This window comes from Aptenodytes forsteri, unplaced genomic scaffold (assembly GCF_000699145.1).
Source record: "Aptenodytes forsteri isolate BGI_AS27 unplaced genomic scaffold, ASM69914v1 Scaffold88, whole genome shotgun sequence".
In the NCBI taxonomy this organism is placed as follows: domain Eukaryota; kingdom Metazoa; phylum Chordata; class Aves; order Sphenisciformes; family Spheniscidae; genus Aptenodytes; species Aptenodytes forsteri.
In genome coordinates, this window is record NW_008795948.1 from 5,112,430 (window position 1) to 5,135,347 (window position 22,918).

Below are 22,918 nucleotides of genomic sequence, written 5' to 3' on the forward strand. Positions count from 1 at the left end.
TGGTAGGTCAATAGTTACAGATGGTCTGTTTTTTACAGCTGTCATCCAGCTCTGTACATAGAATGACTACAGTGGAAAAATCTTTTGCTGAACAAATAAACAAAACAGCACAAGGAGGCCAGCAGGCATATATGTTTCTACAAGATGGAAATTAAGCTGTAAAAATTTAAACCAAGACTAGCATTTAAAATGTTCATTGTATTCTGGTTTCTGTTTCTTATCCTCTAGATCTTTCTACGTGACTATTGAAGGAAGTAGATTATAAAACAGAAGTGATAAGCAAATAAATGAAAGATTAGTTTAGGACAGATCCTGCACACGAGTTTGGGGTGTTGGCTTAAGGAAAGGCAGGTGGCTATAAAGCTGGCTTTTAAGGTCTTAGAATGCATGTTAGATTTGATGTAATGCTTGTGCGGTCTTATAACAGAGCCATATTCAATAGTGAAGAATGTTGTATTTTTTAAGAATAATCAATGTTGGGAAATGTAATAGAAAATTCCTAAAATGGCAACATTCTTCTTGTTTTTTAAAGAGAAAAAACTGGGCTTCTGCATTCTTCATCAATTTTTCTTCTCCCATTCATGATGGGATGTTACATTCAGCTGGAATCAGACATTATGCAAAACAGCAGAAGAATCTTGAAGTTGAGGATAAAGAGGTGTGGAGGGAAAGTGAAGAGGAGGATGAGGCTAAATAAAGTGTTAAAAGCATGATGAATATTGCACATTAACCCCATTTTTAAATGAAAATAAACCCAAACAAAGGAACTTTGTTGAAAGTCCAAATGCACCAAGCAGGGTAGTGCTGGTAAAGATACCTATTTTAATGCAAATGTGCAGTTCCTGATATTCAAAATATTTTTCTTTATCATTTCACTCTGAGTATGTGAATCTTCCTAATACGCTGATGAAACGTGCCTATGTTTGGTTTTAGAAAAGTTTTGCCTCTAGAAAGAAACAAGCAGATTTCTAGGTTCAGTCACTTGTAAGGCCATTTAATGCTATCCACTGATGTTGAAAGCTGTTGGGCAGGAATAAAAAGAAACAGGGAAGTGGATTATTTGGCTTGTTTTAACGTGCGCTGTGCTTGTAATACAGCATTCTCTGAGTTTGGTTCTCAAAGTCTATTGAGATATTTAAAGGAGGATAAAAGTGGTGCTCTGATTATGCTTTTTAGAGGATCTGTATACTTAGCTTTACCCCGTTCACTTGCTTGTGTGCATTTTATAATCTACTGCTTTGATTAGATTCTTCTTGAGGGCTTTTTCATCTCTCCCTCCCCATCCCCCCTTCCTGCTTCTCAGTGGTTTGGCTTAAAGTGCAGACTGCTTGTTGCAATACCCTTATGCTGTCTTGCCCAGCTACACAGTATCTGAAAAGTGCTTAGTTGTATTTGCTGCCAAAGAGCTTGCCTAGTCATGCATAAACCTGCTTTAAATGCCATTTGGTTGATAGAGATGTTGGCCTTCTGTGTTGTCACCGTGATGCATTTCCTCGGGTCTGTGCCCCTTGAATTGTTTCCTTCGACTTCCAAGTATCAATCTCTGGTTTACTTCAACATCGAAAGCTTAAAAGTTAAGAATGAAAAGAATTTTCTCGATGGCTGCAAGCATTAGGATGCCAAAGTGTATGTATGACTTTACTGTTTCATTCCAGGTGGCCACATTTCTGTCATTTTATGGGAAGCATGTACCTGTGCCTGCCCAAGATATCTTCCTTAGCTGGCTGCGTGTTCAGTGAAAGGGGGAAAAAGTATTTGAGAGTCAAAAGGCAGAAAACAGCAGCTGTCTTGGAGCATTTCTTACACTGGCTTGTTTGAGCTGTGCTGTGTGCTTGCATCTTTACGTGTTTAAAAGGCAGTTTGTTGTGAAATACCAGGTTACCTAATGTGATTTAAGAACTTTGTGGTTTTTCTTAATTGCTTAAATTATATATAGGTCATCTTTCTGGAAAGAGGTGGAAAAAAAAAAAATCTGTATTTTAAAGTTTAAGAAGTTTATCTTTCTGTTAACAGGTGAAATTAAGTTTCTAAAAGACAGTAAGCATTTCTAACTTGTGGCTGGCTTGAGAAGACCATCACCAAGCTGTGTGGAGACGTTCTTTGAGCTTCCACTCTTATGTCTCTAATGGACAAACACAAAGTGAAGCGGCAACGTCTGGATCGCATATTTGAAGGTTAGACTTTTTCAATTTCTAAGTGCGTCAATTAATTTCATGGATTACTAATATTTCTGGAGACTGGAACTCTTTTCTTTTGGTCATTCAGTGTATTTTTAGTTGAGCTGCAGCTCCTGTTGGGGTTATATTAACTGTGCACAAATTCTGGTTTTGGGTGAAAACAGATCTAGACAAATAAAAGCAACTAGTGTGTGAACTCTGTACTATTCTACAGTTAAGTTTGCTTTCAACTTAGTATTTTACAATATTCTACCCAAACGTTGTGAAAGTTTGCTATTTTATATAAAATAAAAATCGCAAAAGGGTAAGATGACCATATAATGCTCTCTAGGGTCTTTCTCTGCAGGTATGCTTCATATAGATTGATTTAACAGCCTGTATCTGATCCTAAGAAGGAAGTAGAAAATAAAATGAAAATAAACCAAAACAAAAATCCCAGAAGACCCCTAAACTTTAAGGAGTATTAATAAAAATACCCTGAATTCTCATGAAAGGAGTGCCATCATTTGGGTCAATCATTTACCTTAAGTCACAAATGACTGAGTTGTATATTCCTAGTATTCTTTACTCATTTGCTCTTAGAGTTGGTGTGAAAGCAGGTCGAGGGATAAGGTGTGCTATTTTTAAGAATATATATGAATGATTGGGGCTAAATGAATTTTTATATTAAAATTATATTAAAATGTTATCATCTCCTTAAAAGGCAAGGGAATAGTTAATTTCTTTACTAACCCATTTTGATACAATGGGAGACAGTGTACAGACTTGTGGGCACATGGTCTCTGCATCATGTCTAATACTGAAGCAGTGAACTGCAGTTGAAACATTTGCTCCTCCACACATTGGTCCTGAGACTTTTTTCTAGCAGCTGTGTTGGTGTAAGCAGTCGCTGGCAGCTGATTTCTGTCCTTGTTTTTTCCCCTTTCTTTGTGCCAATATGAGTGTAACCACATAATGAGCTAGATTGAGAAGATGACTTATACTAAAAATAAACTTTTTTGTTGGTATATTTTCCATTTAGGTAAATTCCTCAGTCCAGGTCACTGTTCAGCTGACAAAGCGGTTGCATTGAAGGGGGCAGTTGGAAAGGATCAACGAGGGGCGCTGGGACTGTTTACCCTGACGTAGCCAGAGAAAGAGACATTTCATCAAAGTATCAAAGGGTGCAGTTCCATATTCGGTTTAGATGATTAATCTCCCTGTTAGTCTCTACTAAAACCGGCCAAGCCTGCCCCGATTGCCGGGTCCGAACTGTTCTCGTGTCCCACCTAGAGTGGTTGGCCAAGCAGTCAGTTGAATCTGCTCACTGGAGACTAATCCCTGCTCAGAGAAATGGGGAACTGGCTGCTGAGGATGGGGAATTTGGGAAGGCTGCCCCTCTTTCCGGGCAGCTCTGCAGTCGGATCATCTGGAAATGACCTAGGGGTGTGCTGGTGCAGTGTATGGTCCTCTTCTCTGTTCGCCGTCTCAAGTCCTCATCCTAGGGTCTCTGTATTTGACCCCTCAATAAAAAATGCAGAATGTTAACTCTCTTTTTTGCCTGTGTTAGTGAGCTGAATTGGCAAACTGTGAGGAGGACAGGGAAACCTGGCCCTTTTGATGGCAGCCAGCAGTTAGATCAGCTCAACCCACTTCGTGGAATTTCAGCCTCCTTTTAGTCTTACTATATTGATCAACGGGACAACTTAAGAGGAAAATAAGAGTGTGTGATGATGTGGCAAGGAATGTTGTCAGGGACAGAGGTGACAGAGCAGTAACGACTGTGTCTGTTTAAAATAGCAGTGGCTTCCCCCAGGCTTCGTGTTCACATCTAGTGATGCTGTTTAATCAGCGCCTTTTGTCTGGCTTGTTTTTCCCAGCCCTGCACGATTCACTGCATCCTACTGGTAAAATCTGTGCGGCCATGCTGTGTAGGGAATTGATCCAGTTGAAAAATAATGTAGGAAAAAAGTTTTTTTAGCCACCTCTGCTTCCTAATCCCATTTACCATGTGCTAGACAAATAGCCGTGTTGGAAAAATAGAGTGGGAAGACCGGGCAGAAGATGAACAAGAGGGGAGGGGATGAAACAATGGATATGGAAAAACACTTGAAGTTTTATGGGGAATCCAATTTGGCTCTTTAAAATGTCCGAGCTGTATTCTGCTTTTGAGTGTCTGTGTGTTCAAATTTCCAAATGTCCTTTGAGGTTTTAAACATGTCTCTGGCTGATGTTTTTAAATCACTATCCCTGCAACTGCATAAACCGGGATAAAAACTAGGGGGTTGGTTTGTTTTAAAGAGGCTTTTCTCTACCTATGGTCCTGTTCAGGTTTAAAAATTAAATATGCAGAGTTGTTCTCTGATATATGTGCCTTCCATAACACAACGTAAATATTTTATATTTTAGAAATATGCATAATGTTTCACAAAGCTCAGGAAACTTAATGAGCTGTATAGCTATTAAAGGTGGTTTATCTTCTTTGTCAGCTTTTTTGTCATCAGTTTGTGTATAGCTTTCTTCTCTTAACCTTTTCCCTCAGAATAGAATTATTTTTAAGATGCATTGTGTTTTTATTGCAAGTTCTGCTTAAAAAGGGCTACAATGATTTCCTAACTAGTGCTATTACTAACTATATATGTTTTCATAAGTTGTTTAACATAAAAACTTGTGATGGGCAGACATTAATACATTATTATATCCATAAAGAGATGCCAGTGTCATTCTGGTGGTGACATACAGCATTTCATTACTGTTTGTATCCCTGTTTGAGGAGGGGATGATAATGAGTTGAAATTCAGTTTCTGAAAAATGAGTGGTGTGGGCCTGATTCTCAAAATGAAATGCTCACATTAGGAACACGTGCACAGGGTTGGACACAGCTTTTTCTGTGGAGTTAATGGATTGCCACAAATGCTCTTGTAAGTTAGGTAACTGCATGCAAATTTGAGTTGAATTGCTTTCCTGTGGCTTTAGGTAATTTGCACACTTGCTTATAGTAACTAATCATGCAAATTAAGCAACAAATTGAACAGGCATCACTGGATTTACTATTACCTTGTGAGTTAACGATAGTGTGGTAGTAGTACTACTAAATTTCGGTTGATACTCAATGCAGAAAAAAACCTGATTCTATAACTTTGGGAGCAATTAGTTCTCTTATTGTAGCTGAGTAAGTAATTTTGTCTCTGAGGTACCTATGATTCCCTTCAGTGATTTCTTAAATATGAAATTGAATATTTGCTTTTAATCCTGAAGCTGTTTGCAATTATATTTTCTTGCACATTTCAATGGTCTGCCATGTTCTTGCATATATCATCTCAAAAGGGTGGTATAAAATGTGCTTTGTCATCCCAGTTTCTGTAGTTCTATAAACTAGAGTTTACTTAGATGATGGAAATTGAAGACTGTCCCTTGAAAAAGCCAAATACTAAATTCTGGTTTCTAACTTCCACCAGTAGGTGTGAATTATACTTAGGCATAAAGATGTGATTCTAGGCACTCTGAGATGCTAATATAAAACTCACTTCACGATTTATAAAATAACATTTAGGATTCTTCCCTTGAAGATAAATAGTATCAAGGCATGTGAAAGATTAATTAGTTCCTGATTATATTGTTCTTTGTCCCCCTCTCCGGTGATGCTGGTGATTGCAAAGCATAATTATAGTAGTATACATTTGGCAGAACAGTTGGAAGTGTCACAGTGCAAAAATAAAATGTGTTCATTTTGTGGGTAATTTGAAAAATTCTAAATGTTTTTGGCATTTTGAAAAGTTGTTATCTCTAATTAAGGTATTATTGTACTTTATATTGTAACAAAACTGTAAACAATGCTGTGTATTTGCTTATATTCTAGAAATCTTTAATTAAATGTGTGTATGTTTTACTGACCGTTGCTTGGAAGTTACCTTGGGGATGTCTGACCTCTGTTGAGTTTGCTGGGAGCTAATAGATGAAGTAGGAAGGCAACAGAAGGTGGCTGCAGCGCGAAGAAAACTCTACGTCGTCTGAGTTGTCTGTGAATGGGCTTGACGAACATAGTGAATTTTCTCTAAATACATTACATTGTATAATATATAGTGCTCAGTCCGCCACTGCTTTTGGTGGGTTTCCAAGCTCTAGGAAACTCTTTAAAGGGGAGAGCTTCGGGACATCAGTGGAACGGGGAGGAGGAGACGAGTGCCTCCTCTTAAATGTGTTCTTGTTTGTTTACACAGGTATTAGGGATTAAACAACTACAGCACAATACTGGAAATGTAACTGCAAAATTGAGAGTGACTTTTCCAGTTTGATGATTGCTTGAAACCAGAACTTTCTTTCCAGAGCACGTCATATGTGATATTTATAGCAAAGACTGTAGTGTATGCAAGTACAAGTCTGTGAAGACCCTATATGCCCCCAGACAGATGTTATGTTTTTCTAGTTCTGGTTTTGAGGAAGAAAAAAGCAGCTTTACACACCTCAGATCTTCTTGACAATCATTACAAATCTTTTTCCTTTTTATGCAGCACTGGTATACATCTTGAGGTTATTCTTTATACACAGGTTGCCTCTTCCTTTTTAAAAGTGCCCAGAAGAAAACCTGAAATGTATTTTAGCTATTTTAACAGTGCTGCTTTAGTACTTAAGAAAAGAGGATGACTTGGTCGGGATTGTAAATTGGAAAAGAAAGTGCATATTAATGGGATGAGTTTCTGAGATTTCAGATAAAATCTCTCATCTTTTGCTCCTATGAAGGGCAGCCTTTGGGAATGTCCAATTACTGGCAAATAACCAAGTGTTATGCTCTTTGAAGGACAGTAAAAGTGCACGCTAAAGGAATAGTTTCTTTTCAAGGATGTGGTCTAGGCTTTCTCTCCCGATAAGAAAACATCTGTGTTTTTAAAGCTTCTTTTTTCTGCTTGTGGTGCTACGTAGCATCAGATCTAATAAGGTGAATCTTCAATTCATAGTTGATGTGGTATATTGATGGTGCCAGGAGGAATGCAGAGAAAAAAGCAGGTATGAATTGAATTTGGTTTTCTTCTTTCCAAATTCATAAAAAAAATCCTGAAATACAGAGTGACTTAGTTTAAAAACCGCGTTCTCTTTCCTGATTGTTTTTTTCTTGTGCATGTAATAGAGAGCTTGGCTTTTTAACAAGTGGAAAGTACCAGATTGACAAATACCAAGTATTATTTCATGACCACTGATGGAGCTTATCTGGCTTGCGTAAACCGTGATTTGACCCATTGCACTTGTGAAATTGGGCAGTTAAGACAAGTTTTCTGCATATTAATGAGGGAGATGGCCTACTTTGGCAGTCCTTGGGTTTTCCCTGAGTTTAAAAAAGGATTTTTACTGAAGTTGATACGTACTGTGTAAGTTGATCTGTAAATAAAAGGAAGGAGGAATAAATGTTTCTAGGCAGTGAGTACACTTAGCTCTTTCTTATGTAAGTGGGAATTGCAGATGTCAAGTTCTTTGGAAAACGAGCTATCCATTTTCTTCACTGACATCCAAATTCAAAGATGTTCGTAGTTGTCTCGCTGCAGATATCAGAGAAAGAAAGGAAATAATAAAATGTGCAGACAATTGTAAATCACATAGTACTTTGTAGGGTTTTCTTTATGCATACTGATCTTAGTACTAAGCATACTAAATATGCCAAGGGTTTCTTAAAAAGAGATTAATGGGCTGCCTAGTTGCTTGGTGTCTTTTTGACAGACTTCAGAAGAAGGCTTAGTGAAGGATTAGGGCAGCAGAGGGAGCTAAAAGATTCCTAATATTTTATCATTTGTTGTTTCTTAAGTGAAAGTTGCTCCTTCATAAAGTACCAATTAACCTTCACAAAAATGTGATTTTCTAACCTTAAGTGCCTTCAGCAACTAAACAAGGATTTTGAACTGAAGAAAATTCCTTTTCTCCCTAGCAATCCAGTATATATTAAATTAGGGATCAGGTAGTAAAAGCTACCAAAATCTTTCTGCAAGAACAGCCATCAAATCTTTCAGCTGTAACAAATGAAAGTGTTTAAGCAAGCAGAGTTTTCTATGAATAACCAAAGCAGAATATTCTATAAGTCACCCAAGTTACTTTGATACAAGTGTCTTAAAATAAAAATGCATACATTCTTGTGTTTGCATACAAGGGTGTTTTAACGATTCAGCACTATTTTTCTGTGTTTTGCCTGTAAGAACTTTGAAAATATTTTTATGAGCTTGAAATATAGAGAATTAGGTAAAATGTTTAATCTGTTATATAAGAGTTGTCTTCAAAGAATGGGGAGGCTATTCTAAGGACTAAGATAAGTTGACCTTGAAATAATAAAATGAAAATTATTCTACCATGGATGGTTACATAACAAGATCATTTGCCACTTACCGCACGTTCAGGAAAGTTACCTGTATATTCGGGGTATGTGTACTCCAATGCAAAAACATCCTTTATCTCGTTACAATTATAGTTGAAATACTTATGCACAGGCTTACGTTTGGGTTTTGTTTTTATCCTTAACATTCAGTATTTACGGTGCAAAGTGTTTTTGGCTTTCTTTCGGATTGCTGCAGTAACCTGCTTTTGTAATTTGAATCTTCATTATGTGCTACCTAAACAGCTTTTGAATTTGCATGCACTTAAGCTACTACATTGTTACAGAGGTATTGCTAGTAACAATGCAAGCTGTAGGAAAAGAAAATTAGCTTAAAAGCCCATTTTGCCCTAAATGATGCTGAACAGTAGCTGCTAATGAAACGCATTATTTTAGCAAGAAAACGGCGCTTAAAAGCATTTTGCCCTAAATGATGCTGAACAGTAGCTGCTAATGAAACGCATTATTTTAGCAAGAAAATTAAAGCCCATTTTGCCCTAAATGATGCTGAACAGTAGCTGCTGCTGCTAAACCATTCAGGTCACTGATTTAAGTTATGAATGTTTTAAAGAAAAGCTGTGTGTTTGTGGTGTCCAGCATTTACATATTTTATAGTTATTTTTTTATTGGTATATTGAAATAAAATACACTGCTTGCTTGTGACAGACAGCAGCTATGTCCAGCTATATATCCAGAGCACTACATCTTACTGCTATAATAAAGTCAAAATAGTTTTATTTAATGTTAGTGTCACAGTGTTAAATACAGTAAACAATATAGCTTGACACTGGGTTTACAGGGTTGTAATCATTGTATTTTTAATATCATATATATTTGAATCAGAATCCAATACTTAACCACACCTAGTCATCTAATTCCTGAGTAATCTTCAGAGAATTTAAAACACTTTTCAGACAAGATAGTTCGCTTTTGTACAGTGCAGATGATTGCTTTAGAAGTCTAAGTACTTGGTGGTAACATATACTTACTTCTGCCTGGGGTCAGGGAAGATGCTCTGCAAGCCCTAGATTTATACATTGCTCTGGAAAACTGAACTGTACAAAGATTAAGTGTCTAGGTAAACATACTGAAAAATTTAAATAGTCATCTAATTAAAGCAGACATGTTCAGCCTTCATAGAGGCAGTTCCCATCCTTAGGGAAGTGCAGTCTGAGATGCAAAAAAGGATTTTATTTTGTTTCCTCCCTTAGTGCAGTCAGGATGGGAGTGTGGTTATGCAAGTGGAAACAAGAAAATAAAAGTGGAGACAGTCTTCTAGTGCTGAAGGCATCTGCTGTTCTGTCCTTGTTCCATGAGGTCAGTACTGAACTTGAAAGGTGCCTCTCCTTAAACAGGAGGAATTGCGTGGAGGCTTTGGCAGGGGAAGAATATCTTGTGGAGATCTCTCTCCTCCTTAGAAAAGTCATTGTGATCTGATGGACGGGTCATTTGGAGTTAAGAAACCTGTGGTTTATCTTTTAGCTCTTCCGAAGTCAGATAGCAGGTTAGAAAACAAAAGTTGCCTTTTCACCTCTGTGCCTTTTCTTTTTCTTTGACAGAAAACAGTGGAGACTTTCAGAGTTACTGCGATATAAATAACAGCAGACTGTTGTAATACTCTTGGAATCCCTTTAAAAAATGAGGCTTTGCTAACAGAAAGTACCTGGCATTTGCAGCAGGTAAAAGCGTGCCCATTGGTACCACTGTAGATCCAGAACTTTGCAGTGGTTCGTGACCTTGCTGAGATGCTGAAATAAGAAGGTTCCTTCTTCCTTCCTCTCCTGTGAGAACTGAATTTAAATTGCTTGTGACTTTTAGATGTGTTTTTGTTTTTAAGCCAGAAATTAGCTGTTCAAAATTACTCATGTTTCCCTTTTCCTGATGCTTATTTTTCAAAGTAGCATCCTATGCAGTGAATTTTCAAACCTCTCATTCTGCCAATTAAATGGAGACGCACCAGAAACACAACAAAAATTACAGGCAGTGGCAGTAGGACAGCAAAAGATGAAGAGGGAAAGACTCTTTATTCTTTTGATCCTACCTGTATTTTTCAGAAAGTTTCCTCATGTGCTATATGATGACACTCAAATACAAATAGACTATGACTCCTGTTAATAGGTAATTAAGAATAATTATACGTGTTAATTAAATACATGATAAATGTCTCTTTTTGTCAAGGAGTGTACATTTGAAGAAATAGTTTTATTAAATGCTAATTAAACTTTTTCCCAGGCAATTTTATCACTATTTCTTGTTCCCTGCTGTTCCTTTCTTTCTTGAAGATTGCATCAGTCATACCCATGTGGGTTTTTTCTGGGTATCAAATACCACTTAGGCAGGTGTTACTTGGTTTCCACAACATCTGCCAGTCAGTTTTTGTTGTTGTTGTTGGTTTATCTAACCTGCAGATGGTCATGTTTGCCTGTTTGTGTAGTGCTCCACAAACTCCCATGCTTGTTCCCCGAGCGCTGCTCTGCGCTTGCGTGCAGGCACCATCAATTTATCAAACTCCAAATAATTTAGTAACAGTTACTACTTCTGGCAATAAACAAAAGCAGCTGCACTCTAGCTATCCTTATCTGCATGAATGCATAGATTGTAAAGGGCTCTTCTGACAAACAAGGCGAAAGTTTAGAATTTCAAACTAGAATTTAGGGCATATAAGTTAGAATGACTAGATGCTAATGTTTAGAAACAATATAATAATGCGGAGAATGAATTAGTTACCATAGTAACTGCTTTGTTTTAATAATTTGGTAGGGCAATGAATAGAAGGAGCTCAGAAAGAAGTAGTAGGAATCTTAATTACATGTTGTGGAACGTGAGTGGCTTTGTTCATTAATATTGAAATTAATTTGGTTTTATAACAGATTGAAGAATGGGTGCATAAGTTTTACTTTGGAAGGCCAATAAGAATGATTTACAGGGGTTTTTTAGTCTTATTTTTTTTTCCCCCTGGGAAAAACATGATCACATTTTACATTTGGTTATGGCAATGCAGATTATCAATTTCTTAACAATAAAACATGCTCAATATGTTGCATTGTAAGCGTGACTTCAATCTATGTGCTGTGATTTGTTGCCTGGCAGTTGTTGGCAGCCTAGCAACGTGCTTCAGTCCAGATCTGCAAAAGGATATAGTCACCCAAAGTCATGGGTTACCAGGAAGGTAGATGTCTTAGTACTTCAAAGCCCACTTAAATCATAGAATCACAGAATAGTTTGGGTTGGAAGGGACCTTTAAAGGTCATCTAGTCCAACCCCCCTGCCGTGGGCATCAGCACCTTGAAATCCCTTTGTACTTTATGGATGAAGTTTAAGTTTCCTCCGCACTTAGGATCATCTTCATTTTCTCTCCTCTTGCAGGCTTGAGCGGTTTAGTGTGCATTTTGTGCTTACGAGAAGGCAGGATCCTCAAACAGAATTAGCTCTTTTGGAGACAGGTGCACACATCAGCTGGACCCTGTTTTGCAGAAAGATAGCAAGCATGATGGTGCTTTATTCAAGAAATTCATGGGCACTGCCTCCTGTCCAGCATCTCTCATACAAGGCAACAGTTGGCTGGGTCTGAGATGCCTGTGTGCCTGTGAGTCAGTGTGTGTCTGGCGACTGGCTGGTGTCATGGAAGGGATTACCGCTCATGTCCTACCGCAGCCTTTCACAAAGCGGGGCCTCTAATTTGAGTCTGTCTTCTCATCTGGGTGCCTTTTTTTTTTTCCCTCCTTAATGAAACTTGCAGGAACTTAATTCTCCTTGAGACTACTGGCGGCTTTTGGTTGAAACTGGCTGGTGAGTTAAGGATTTAATTAAGGAGGGCCCAGCGGGTAGATGGACAGACACAATTACATAAGCCTGGTTTCCTTTTAAAATCTGTCTAAAAGGTGCTCAGATGTTACGTACAGAAACAAGAAGTGCCACCTGGTCATTCCTTGACCAAGAAAGCACCTTCCATCACTGGACTCAAATCATGTTCCCTCCCAGTGCTAGGGAGTCTTCAAGTTTTTTCTGCAAAGCGGCATTTAACACTGGCTCCTCATTAGGTAAGAGTGCCTGCCCAGGAACAGAGAAACTTTGGGTTCTAGATCATCATCAATCCAAAGATGATTAGTGTTTTGAAGGGAGGTTCATTACCCTTTCTGTGTGGTTTGCTGCTATCTGTGTTCCAGGTAATGCAAGATCAATTCACTGTGCCAGAAAGAAAAGGGAAAACTGAGCTCAGTAATGAGTGCTCTAATTCAGGAAGGGAAATTCAAGCTTCTTTTCCCTGTTTCTAGTATGTTTGTGTACATAATTTTGCGGAAACTTTAAAACTAGACTGTTTCTTTTCTCTGAGGTGAGGCCCCCATCAGGGCTATTCTTGTCCCTGCCTCCTCCCCTCTAGTCTCATAAGAAACTTGCCCTGATAAGGTATTTCTAAAACCAGTGTATCGTACCTCCAGACCCACGTTTTCTTCATTCTTCCCGTATCTCTTAGTTGTATCTTAATAAAATTAAACTGCGATGGTTTTGAAATACACTAGCTTGTTTTGAACTCTTCTTTGGTCCTAATCCTTAACTGGAATTCTGAAACGCTTGTTAATATAATCTTAAAGTTTACAAAATCCTTTCCTGTTTAATTTTCGAGTGTCAGTCTGTGAAACTTCCCAAAATGTCAGAAGATTAGATGAGTTTTGCCCCTTGTCCAAGATGTTGATGCATGAAAGTAAAAGGGAGTTCATTCCAGCACTGAAAACATCCAATGAAGAATTTTTTAGTCAGTTGCTTCCTTTTATCTGTGTTAACCATAAATCAGTGGTTATTTTCTAGGTTCCTTGTGATTACAGTAATCAACAAATGCCTGGTTGCATCCTGGAATAGTTGGTGAAAGAAACTTTAGAGCAACTCCTTAAAGGCCTTGGTATACCGAGTTAATAGCACCAGTGCATCTGGTGATAAAGAAAGAAGAGTGTGGTCTTGCAGTCAAATGTGGTCTTTAGCTGCCTTTTTTCCTGCAGTTCTGAGTCTCTTTTTCCTTGTTTTTCTGGTTCTCTTTTCTAATGAGGAAATAAAATAATTTCTATTTCATTCTTTGTTTTCCAATGTTTCTTAAAATATTCTTTATGACATATTCATTTTGTTTGGTGGTATGCAAGTGGATTTCCACTGGAAATCAATTAGCATTAAATGTTAATTTTGTAATTTAATGTTTAACTTGATTTCATTTACTCTGATTTTTATTGCATTAATCCTTTATGAACAGAAGCACCTGCAAATATGTTCCTAAAAGCATAGTTTTCCACATAGTTGAAAAATATTTAACTGCTTACTGAATGGTATACTAAAGTCCTTTTAGATGAAGACGACTTGAAGCTTTTTGCAGACAGTGGTATTGAGATGATTTAGCTGGGAAAACGTTTAGCAGCATTCTGAAACAACCATCTCTACTGACACTGGCTTATGTCTCCAAAAGCTAGCAAGTCTGGAGACTTGTATGGCAAATACGGTAGACCATTCCATCTCTCGTTCTGTCTGTGCATGATTAACTGGAGGAAACCCATGCTACAGGCCTATATTTCAGTCTTCACTTCTGAGTTCCGCATGGAAAGCACTCCGGCCCCTAAGTTGTGGATTTCTCTTTTACAAAAGAAATACCAATGGGGTTTCCATGTCAGCTGCACCGACAAAAGAGAAATTTACAAAACCAATGGGGTTTCCATGTCAGCTGCACCGATTGTGCCAAAGGCTTGTCAGATACAAGTTTTGGTCTTCCCCGAGTCATGAAGTGCTCCAGAGGCGTGATTGACTGGTACCTCCTTGACATGATGTAATCATCTAATTGGAAAGTGTATTTGTTAAACAAAGATTGTTGGATTGTTCCAGATAAAAGCCTTAGATTGTATGCACATTTAAAAGCTCTCTTTTAAATGATTTACAGGCAAGTTTATCCTTTTGTGTTGATAAAATTTGACAGAAAATTTTTGGGTAGGAAGGCAGAGTTCAAAGAAAATAAGTACTTTCTTTTGCCTCATTCTATACAAGTCACTTATGAATGCTTGATTTAACAGGAAAAGTTTGTATTAATAATTGTGATAACTGAGCCCAGTTAGCACAGACAAGAGAACACTATTATATTTTGGAGTACTTATTTTTTAACAACTTCATACTTCCTTCAAAACTCCTTTAAAGTGCGTGTGAGTATACATACACAATATAGATCACTTGAAAATGTAACCACATATTTTGTGTCCAAAAATGAGATATTTTATTAAAAAAGCTTGTTTAAACATGTAGTTATGGTATTCCTGCCACCCGTCTCTTTAGTCTTGGAGTTGCTATGACCTCTGATTTGCTTCAAGTTTGTTTTCATTCAGTTTTTTTGTCCCTTTGCTTGTGCGGTTTTCTGGTCTGAATGCAGTTTGTACCTGTTCCCCTTTCTGTTTTTTCTTCATGCCTGAGTACTGCAGAGCTGCTTGTTTTATCAAAGCTGGCACTCTGGTTCCTGGAATCCATCTCCTGTTTACAATACTTCTGTAGGTCAGAACTGTCATGAAGTACAGAAATTAAAGGTTTATCAGCGTTTCTTTTTTAGGAGCATGGAGGCATATTTTTCTATTGAAAATCTCACTTTAATTTGGTGTTATAATTGAACTACACTTATATCACGCATAATAGGAGGTTGATTTATTAGTAGCAGTTACTTTCAAAGGCTGCTGGATACTTCCCCTTTCCTTCTGCAGTATGAGTGGGCTTTTTTGTGTCTCTCTAGAAGTTTTCAAATGTAGCTGAAGCATGGGACAGATCCCGACTTAGGTTGCCAGGTTTACAGATGCCACTGCTTTTATAAACCTTAAATTGTCTTTTAAGTAAACACTTTATAAAATAGTAGAAGCAGAGTTTTCATGATTTGTAGGAAGTCCATAAATTCATATTTAGTTTAGCTGGGCTACTTTATTATGTGAAAGGTTAAATTGATCTAAAACAATTTAGCTTGAAAAAACTGCTATAACTTCAGATTTTAACTAAATGTATTGCAAACTGGAAACTCCTAGAGAAGTAATTCCAAGCAGACATTCCTTAGCTGTGAAGGACGGAGCAGGGGGAGGGAGCAAAAGTTAAATTATAAATAAAAGCAAGTTCAAGCTATCATTGTATCCTTGACATTAGTAGTATAATCTGTATTGTAGAGTGGCAGTAATGCCTGGCTACTTTGCCTAACCATCCAAAACCAGATGACATTATGCACATGTCAATAGGGAGAACAATGTTTTTGGTGTTTTCTATTAATGACACATTTCCCTTTTTATCAGTTACATTATATTTACATTAGGTCTTTCTAGTAGCATTAAAGGATTATAGAGCAAGATGATAAAAACTTATTTGGTATAAAAGTATAAATTTGTAGAGGGAGTTAATTTCCCCAAAAAGCAATATTCATCTACTGATGACCATTCAAGAAACAAGAGAAATGCTGACACTATTGTCAATATTTTGTCTTTTATGATACCTAAAACCAGGACTTTGAACCAGGTTCTTTCAAGCATAGATTTAGTGTTCAGCTGCACCTGCTCCATTGTCAGTCGTGACCTGTGATGCTAAATTTGTTTTTAAATATGTTTTCCACAAATAGTGAAGTATTAACAAATGTTATTTAATATTTAGCTCAAATCAGAGACATTGATTCAATTTTATTTTACTTGCTGAAAGGTTTTTTGTTTGGTCTCTACAGAAGGTAATCGGTAAGCTTAGAGCTTTCTCATTATAGGTTTATTTAAGAAATCATATTGATCATATGATGTTATCAGCAAGTAGAGAATCAGCATAGCTGCTACTAAGACAAAAATATATCTAGACTTGAGGTTTCAGCAGTTGGTAAGGTTATTTTAAGATACAATCACCATTTGAAGATGTTCCATTAATGCTTAAGATTAGCATATTTTTTTAAATGGCAGAAAATTTGATAGATGCGTTCAGTGTATGCCGGATGGGATGTTTTCAGAACTCGGTTTCTGTGAAGCTGAAGTATAATCCTCCTCAGGTTTGTTTTTGTTTTTGTTTTTTTTTTTAAATGACACGACAAATCCTCTTCTCCAAAAGCATTTAACTGGTTGAAAATAAAGTGGAAGAAAATTAAGGACTGCATGATAAACCAGGGTGTCATTCACTGAATGCAGCATTAGTCAGTTCAGAAGTGATAGTGGAAAATGCGTTTATTGGAGTTACAGAATTTTTACTAAGATACCTGTACCTACACCATGGTATCTACAAAATACCTTAAATGTTTTGTGTAGCAATTGAGCATGGCTAGCTGGCAGCTAAATCAGGTAATTAGGAAACCGTTTATCTCCTTTCAGTTATTTTCTCTGGCCATTTTATTTTCTTCTAGTTCTCATTTTCATATTTTTTTTACTGTGTTTCAAAATAAGGAAAAAACATACTAACCTTATGTCGGGCATACAGCAATGTCCATGATATTTTAATTAAATCACAAATTGCTGACAGTATCTTGATTATTGATTTTGTAGCTGGAGCCTAAATTGAGACTGTTGGCCTGTCTGTATTCTGGCCTCGTCAGAGTTTGCTACCAGCCAAATGAAGGAAACAAGAATTAAAAAAGCTAGCGTGGTTTGAGGGTGAGAACTCATAACAGAATTAAGTTATGCACTCAGGATTTTTTAGTTGAAGGTTGCCTACTTCAGGTATCCAAGCTATGTGCGGCATCTTGTAAAGACCAGGGAGGTTGGTGAGGGCTGTTGTGGTTTAAAACAGGTGCCTTTAGGGAGCAGTTACGGACTTGCTTGGAGTTTCCGCTGTTCACCATGGACTGCATGTGGATCCAGCTGGCGAGCGGGGGTAGGGAGCAATAGCTTTTCTCGTTGGGAAAGTCTTGATGAGCTATGCTTGAAAAAGTACCTGACTCAGCATTGCACTCTACGCTATTGATAGTCAGAACACCAAGTCCCTTTCTGGGAATAAGCAAGAAGATTTTGACCTACTTTAGTGAAAGTGTAGCAGTTAAAATATTCTCCTCAGCCCTAGGTTAGAAAGCAGCGCTCCTACTTCCCGCAAATGTGTCTGAAACCCCTCGCCTGTTATCTTTGCGACTCTGTTTCCGTTCTCAATGCGATAACCAGCGGGCATCAGGTGAAACTGCTGCTGTAGGTGCAGAAAGCACTTCTTCACAAATCAGGTGAGTTATGAAACTCTCTGCTGCAGGATATCGTAGGTTACTGAAGTTTCATGAGGGTTGGAAAAAGTGAGTAGGTACGTTTGTGGAAGAAAAATCCACTGGGTTTGCTGAAACACTTCTGATTCGCACAGCTCCTGAATTGCAAATTGAGAGGAGAGGTTCTGGAGATGAATTACTGGTCTTGCCCTTTTCTCATATTCTTTTTCTCACTGTTCTTTTCCTGATTCTAGCAGCAGGAAAAAAACCACTATTGAGCAAGATAGACCTTTGGTCTGAACCCATCACAAGCTTTTCTTGCACCCTTGGTTGCGGAAGGCTTTTTTTTTTTCCTCAGCCAAACTTAGTAGAACTTTGGAGGGTCCTTCTCCCGTTCTTTGAGGCTTCCAGCCTCATTAGCCTCATTATTAGAGTCAAAAATTAAAGTAACACTGCCTACTTGCAGTGCATCGGTATACTAACCCAGCGTATCAATGTCTAGGACCTCAGGTACATGCTGCTGTGCATTTCTAATACTTTTCCATTAGGCCTGTCAGTATTATAAATAATACTGCTTTTCATGACTTCAGATATATATTTTATAGGTGTTGGAAGAAATATAATTTTAGAGACCACTTCTAAGTTTGCTTTTTTTTGTCTAACTCAGAACTGCTGAAGTGTTTAAAGAAAGAGAGGTAGGATACCTGAAAACAAAGAAAAATAAAAAATGGTCTTCTATATCAGTTACCTATGGTAACGCACAACATGTGGATGATGTATGTAACAAATCTGTGATCAGATCTCTCGAATTGGTATGGTATGTGATTAAAGATACAGGAGATCAGAACAAGGCTTAACCAGCTGTGCTTAGAGTCCTTGTGGAAGCAATTTCCCACTGTAGTTGTTTCCTTAGCTGTGAAATGATGATGATACTTTTACTGTCTGAGGCTTTACAGCAAGGTGAAAATTCTGTATAGTTCAGAACCCCCCCAACAAACTATTACAGAATAATGCTACTTAGTATTTAATAATTTGTCTATCCAAATGACTGTCTCTATTAAGGAATAATTGAAATATATTTACAGATAAAATTTGAAAGAAAATAATAGTATTATCAAGCTAAAAAGCTATAACACATAATTATTATATACTTACTTCATGATTCAGCAGTTGAGCTGTTTTTGTGCATGTAAATGATTTTTACTTAATGGATTATTGCAGCACTTCTGAGCAAGCAGCGCAGGACTCTCCGAAGGGCATACCTTGAGGACACTGCAGTAGCAATATTTTGCTGTGTCACTAGATTTTATCATGCGTAAAGGACAGATTCTTTTATACTCAGGAGTTTTCAAATGGAAACCACTGTTACATTTCTGACTGATTTTATGTATGTTAGCAGTGTACAGTAATTTAAAAAGTTCTTAAACAACAAATTGGTTGTATTGGTACAGGTTTTTTGTTCTTTTATTTAAATATTGCATCAAGTGTCTAACTATAATGGCAGCTATATAAACTACATCAAGAAAATGAGGAAAATTTATGACTACTTTGTACAAGAATTTTATGAGTGGTATCTTTTATTTCTTTTTTTGAAGCAGGAGTAATAAAAATTTAGGTGGATTTCAGTTTACTGTTACAGTGCTCTATGGCTGTCAAGTGCTATTATTAAATAGTAAAAATACTCTGTTGATTTTATTGCTTTAGTAATACAGTTACAAAAACTACTACTAGAGTTCTCCAAGATTTCTAACACGTTTGAGAGTTAGTACGTACAAGTAATTTCTCAGGTTCGGACTCCATCCAGTACCTCATGAAAGTGATCTTTCTAAATAGCCAGAGATTTAGGCACTAGATAAGGGAGGTATGGTTTCATTAGGATGAGATTTATCTCTGGAAAAACACTAAAAATGTAACTACCAGTAAATTGCATTGAACTGAGAATCATACACTAAAATAAGGACGGTGATGCAAATATTGACTAACAGGCATCTACAAAAAAAGGGGTTGATGTGTCGTTTCTGGAACAGTTTCTCGGTCTCGGAGATGGTCTCAATTACAACTCTGTGTCTGTGCCAAGCATTCTTTATATTCCTAAACATGTAAAATCTGCCTGACGGGTCTATAGGCTGCACAATACAGTATTGTGTACAGTATGGGTTTTTTTGAAGAACAACATCTTTCCACTGCACTGATAAAGTCAAGGGAAGAATGGGGAAATACCCGGTAAACTTGTTGCATTTCTGACTGAGCCTTTAATGTCAGTCCAAGAAGTAATAGAGCTACAGAGAGATGTGAAGATGCATAGAATGAAGCTGGTATAACTGTTTGCTTTGGCCTTCCCCCAAACATCTACATGATAAAAGGAAACTTTTTGTTCAACTTAAGAGTCAAAGAAATCAAAACAAACATGCCTGCATAAAAGAACCTGATCCCCAGCTAAAAGGGTAACTTTCTGGTTTGGTGAAATGTAATCTCTCACGTTGTTGAAGTATAATTAGTACTAATACCAAATTTTTGGGTTTTGACAAGATGCTGTTTAATGTCTGTATTACCAAAACTGCATTACCATTTTCACTGCCATTGATAGCGGTTGATAATCCTGCTGGCAGTTTCAGTGAGGAGACACTAGTTCAGCAACCATGGGGGTGGAAGTACCTTTTGACTCTGACCCACAGAAGAAGGCTTGATAAATTCTGCAGAAATTTGCTGTATGAACAACTTATTTTTGGTTTGAATTTGGAATACTGTACCTGAATTTAGCAGTGATGTGATGAGCCAAAGTTAAGCCAGCTTGCTAATGAGCAGAGGAAGAAAGATAGTCTATAAAGTGATTAGGATTTTACTTGAGATTACATGATCTGGAAGTTTCTATCATTTCCAGTCAAATATAAAGGAATTTCTAGCTTGAGTAAGGTACCTTGTTTAGGTGCTTTAGGTGGTAGGAAGGATCTGAGCCTAAGAAGGGCTCAGATCAACTTCTTTGGATCTGAAGTTTAGATGGGAGAGCGGTTATTCTTGAAAGCTACCCTGTTGGCTATGTTACTGTATCTTCACAAGAGAGGTAACTCTCTTATTCCTGCATCGGAGTGCATTAAGGAGCCCAAGTGTATCTTGGGCTCTTGACTGTGCCGTATTTTTAATATTGAGAACGTTACTTTTTGGAACTCTGAAAGCAACACTCCTTAAAAGCAGTACACGCGTGGTCACTTTTCAAAGCGGGGGTGAGGAAAAATATGTTGTGTGTTTATGCCTAAACCTAGGTTTTGCAATCGTGTTGATATTAGCATCCACACTGCAAACAGTTTCTCAAAATTTGGCACTACTTTAACATTGAGGTTGAATTGCTTTATTTTAATTGAGACCCTTGTAAGTTGCAATGGTACTGCCTATAATTATTCTGTAATTTTCATTTGGAGCTGTCTGCTGTGTGGTTGACAGTTATATGTTTCAGTTATAGCTTACATACCCTTGCTTTCCTCAATACTAAACTGTTTCTAATTCTGAAATACCTACTTTCCCCGTGTAGTCAACATACAGCCATTCTTGGGTGTTCTGCCCACCTCTGTTCCCATCAGAATAAGTCAGGTATTTTTGTTTCCCTTTAAGTCTGATATTTTGGTGGCCCTTCTGTCTCCTTGTATCTGAATCCATTTCCATCATCTCAACTGATTTTACCAACAACCTGATTACTTATGCTCCTTCACACACTAAAGTAACATTGAATTATGTGTTGCATCAATTTGCTTGACAGATAAAAGGAAGAACATTTCTTATGTCTTGAATGAGGAAGTTAGTACAGTTAAAACATTGTAAAGGCATGCCATCTGCAAAGAAAGAGGACAGTATCCATTTTCCTTGAGAAAGTGAAAAAAATATGCAGTGTGCATGCCCTATCAGAGTACAAGGTACAAAAAAAGACATCCCAAATCTACTTCAGTTTTTCAGGTAGATACTTCATTTGTAAAACTGGCACAAAATGAAAAATACTGGTACAAAAAACTTGCATATTTGAAGGTACACGTGGACAAACAAACAATTCTCTGAAGCTTCAGCCTCTACTTAGGTCCTTATCTCGGAGACCTGCCTGACCAGATTCCAGAGCTGCATGTCTCCTTGTCAGTATTTCTTCTGTGTGTTATGTTTTATATATATTTTCATCTGGGTGTATCAATGAGGCAGAATGCCTGCTCTGAGTAAGCACTTTGGATTCCATCTCCAAACTCTGCTTTAATCAATATCGTTTGCAGCGATAGAGTGCTGTGTAGTCTCCTTTTCTTGTCTAACCTCAGCCAGGAAATACAACAGATGGGTTTCGCCATGCTTTTTTGGCAAGGAGTAGCATGAAAATAGAAATAAACCTTATTACATATGTGCTGCTCAGCACGATGCTTGTAATGTGCAATAAATATCACTAAAAAAAGTGCAAACTTCTTGCCGGTTAATCATTAATCAGGGAGGGGAAAAAAGTTTAATAGAACGAGCTTGAGAGCAAATGCATCTTAACCTTTACATTAAAAACTGGTAGTATGGTAGGGTTTTTTTTTCTATGGAGACATGCGCTTGCACAGAGACAGTATATCTGTCATGAAATGAAAGAAGATGCAGTTACATGCTTTTCCAGAAACAGCAAATCCACTGTTGTGTGAGCAATATAACAAACACGTAATATATAACAGGCTAAAGGAAGTAATATTATTGGAAGACAAAGTTGCACATCTATAATTTTATTGTTTTCAACAAAACCTATTTTCACAAATTGACACTTTAAATAATCTGAAATCTGCCAATATATGTAAATCATGTAGGCCTGTTAGATATTCGGTGTGTTCAAGAAAACTGTAACATGTTTTCTGAGCTTCGGATGATACAACTTTTGGCAAGGCATTTGAGGCGATAAAAGTTGATACATCTGTAGAATACTTCCAGCTGTAACGGAGACAATACAGGTTGTCTTTGGTTGCCTATATGGGGTGAGAGTCCTGGGCACATCGGTGTCTCTGCTGGGCGTCCTGTCACATCGGAGATGCACAGGGGAAAGTTTCAACGACTCAGCTACCCTTTAGGGTTGTTGGAGGTCATAGATGGGGATGTGTGTTTATCCAGTACTAACAGCAAGATCTTATTTTAATAACGATTCATTCACCCTATTGTGCAGCTCAATTCTTAGACTAGTTTCTGTATGTTAGTATACTAAGGGATTTATTATTTTTTTTTTTAATCCTATGAACTAAGATAAATAAAAGCTTAAAAATACCTTTAGATTTAGAG

At 37.4% G+C, this 22,918-nt stretch overlaps 1 protein-coding gene across 1 annotated transcript in view; it reads left to right on the plus strand.

The window, feature by feature from the left end:
• The window catches only part of CTBP1 (C-terminal binding protein 1), a 264,992-nt gene that overhangs the window by 57,414 nt on the left and 184,660 nt on the right, over positions 1 to 22,918 (plus strand). The window contains exon 2 of the mRNA XM_019473690.1: positions 2,014 to 2,174. Coding sequence (XP_019329235.1) covers positions 2,117 to 2,174 — 58 coding nt within the window. The 5' untranslated portion in view covers positions 2,014 to 2,116. The remainder of the gene's footprint in view (positions 1 to 2,013; positions 2,175 to 22,918) is intronic.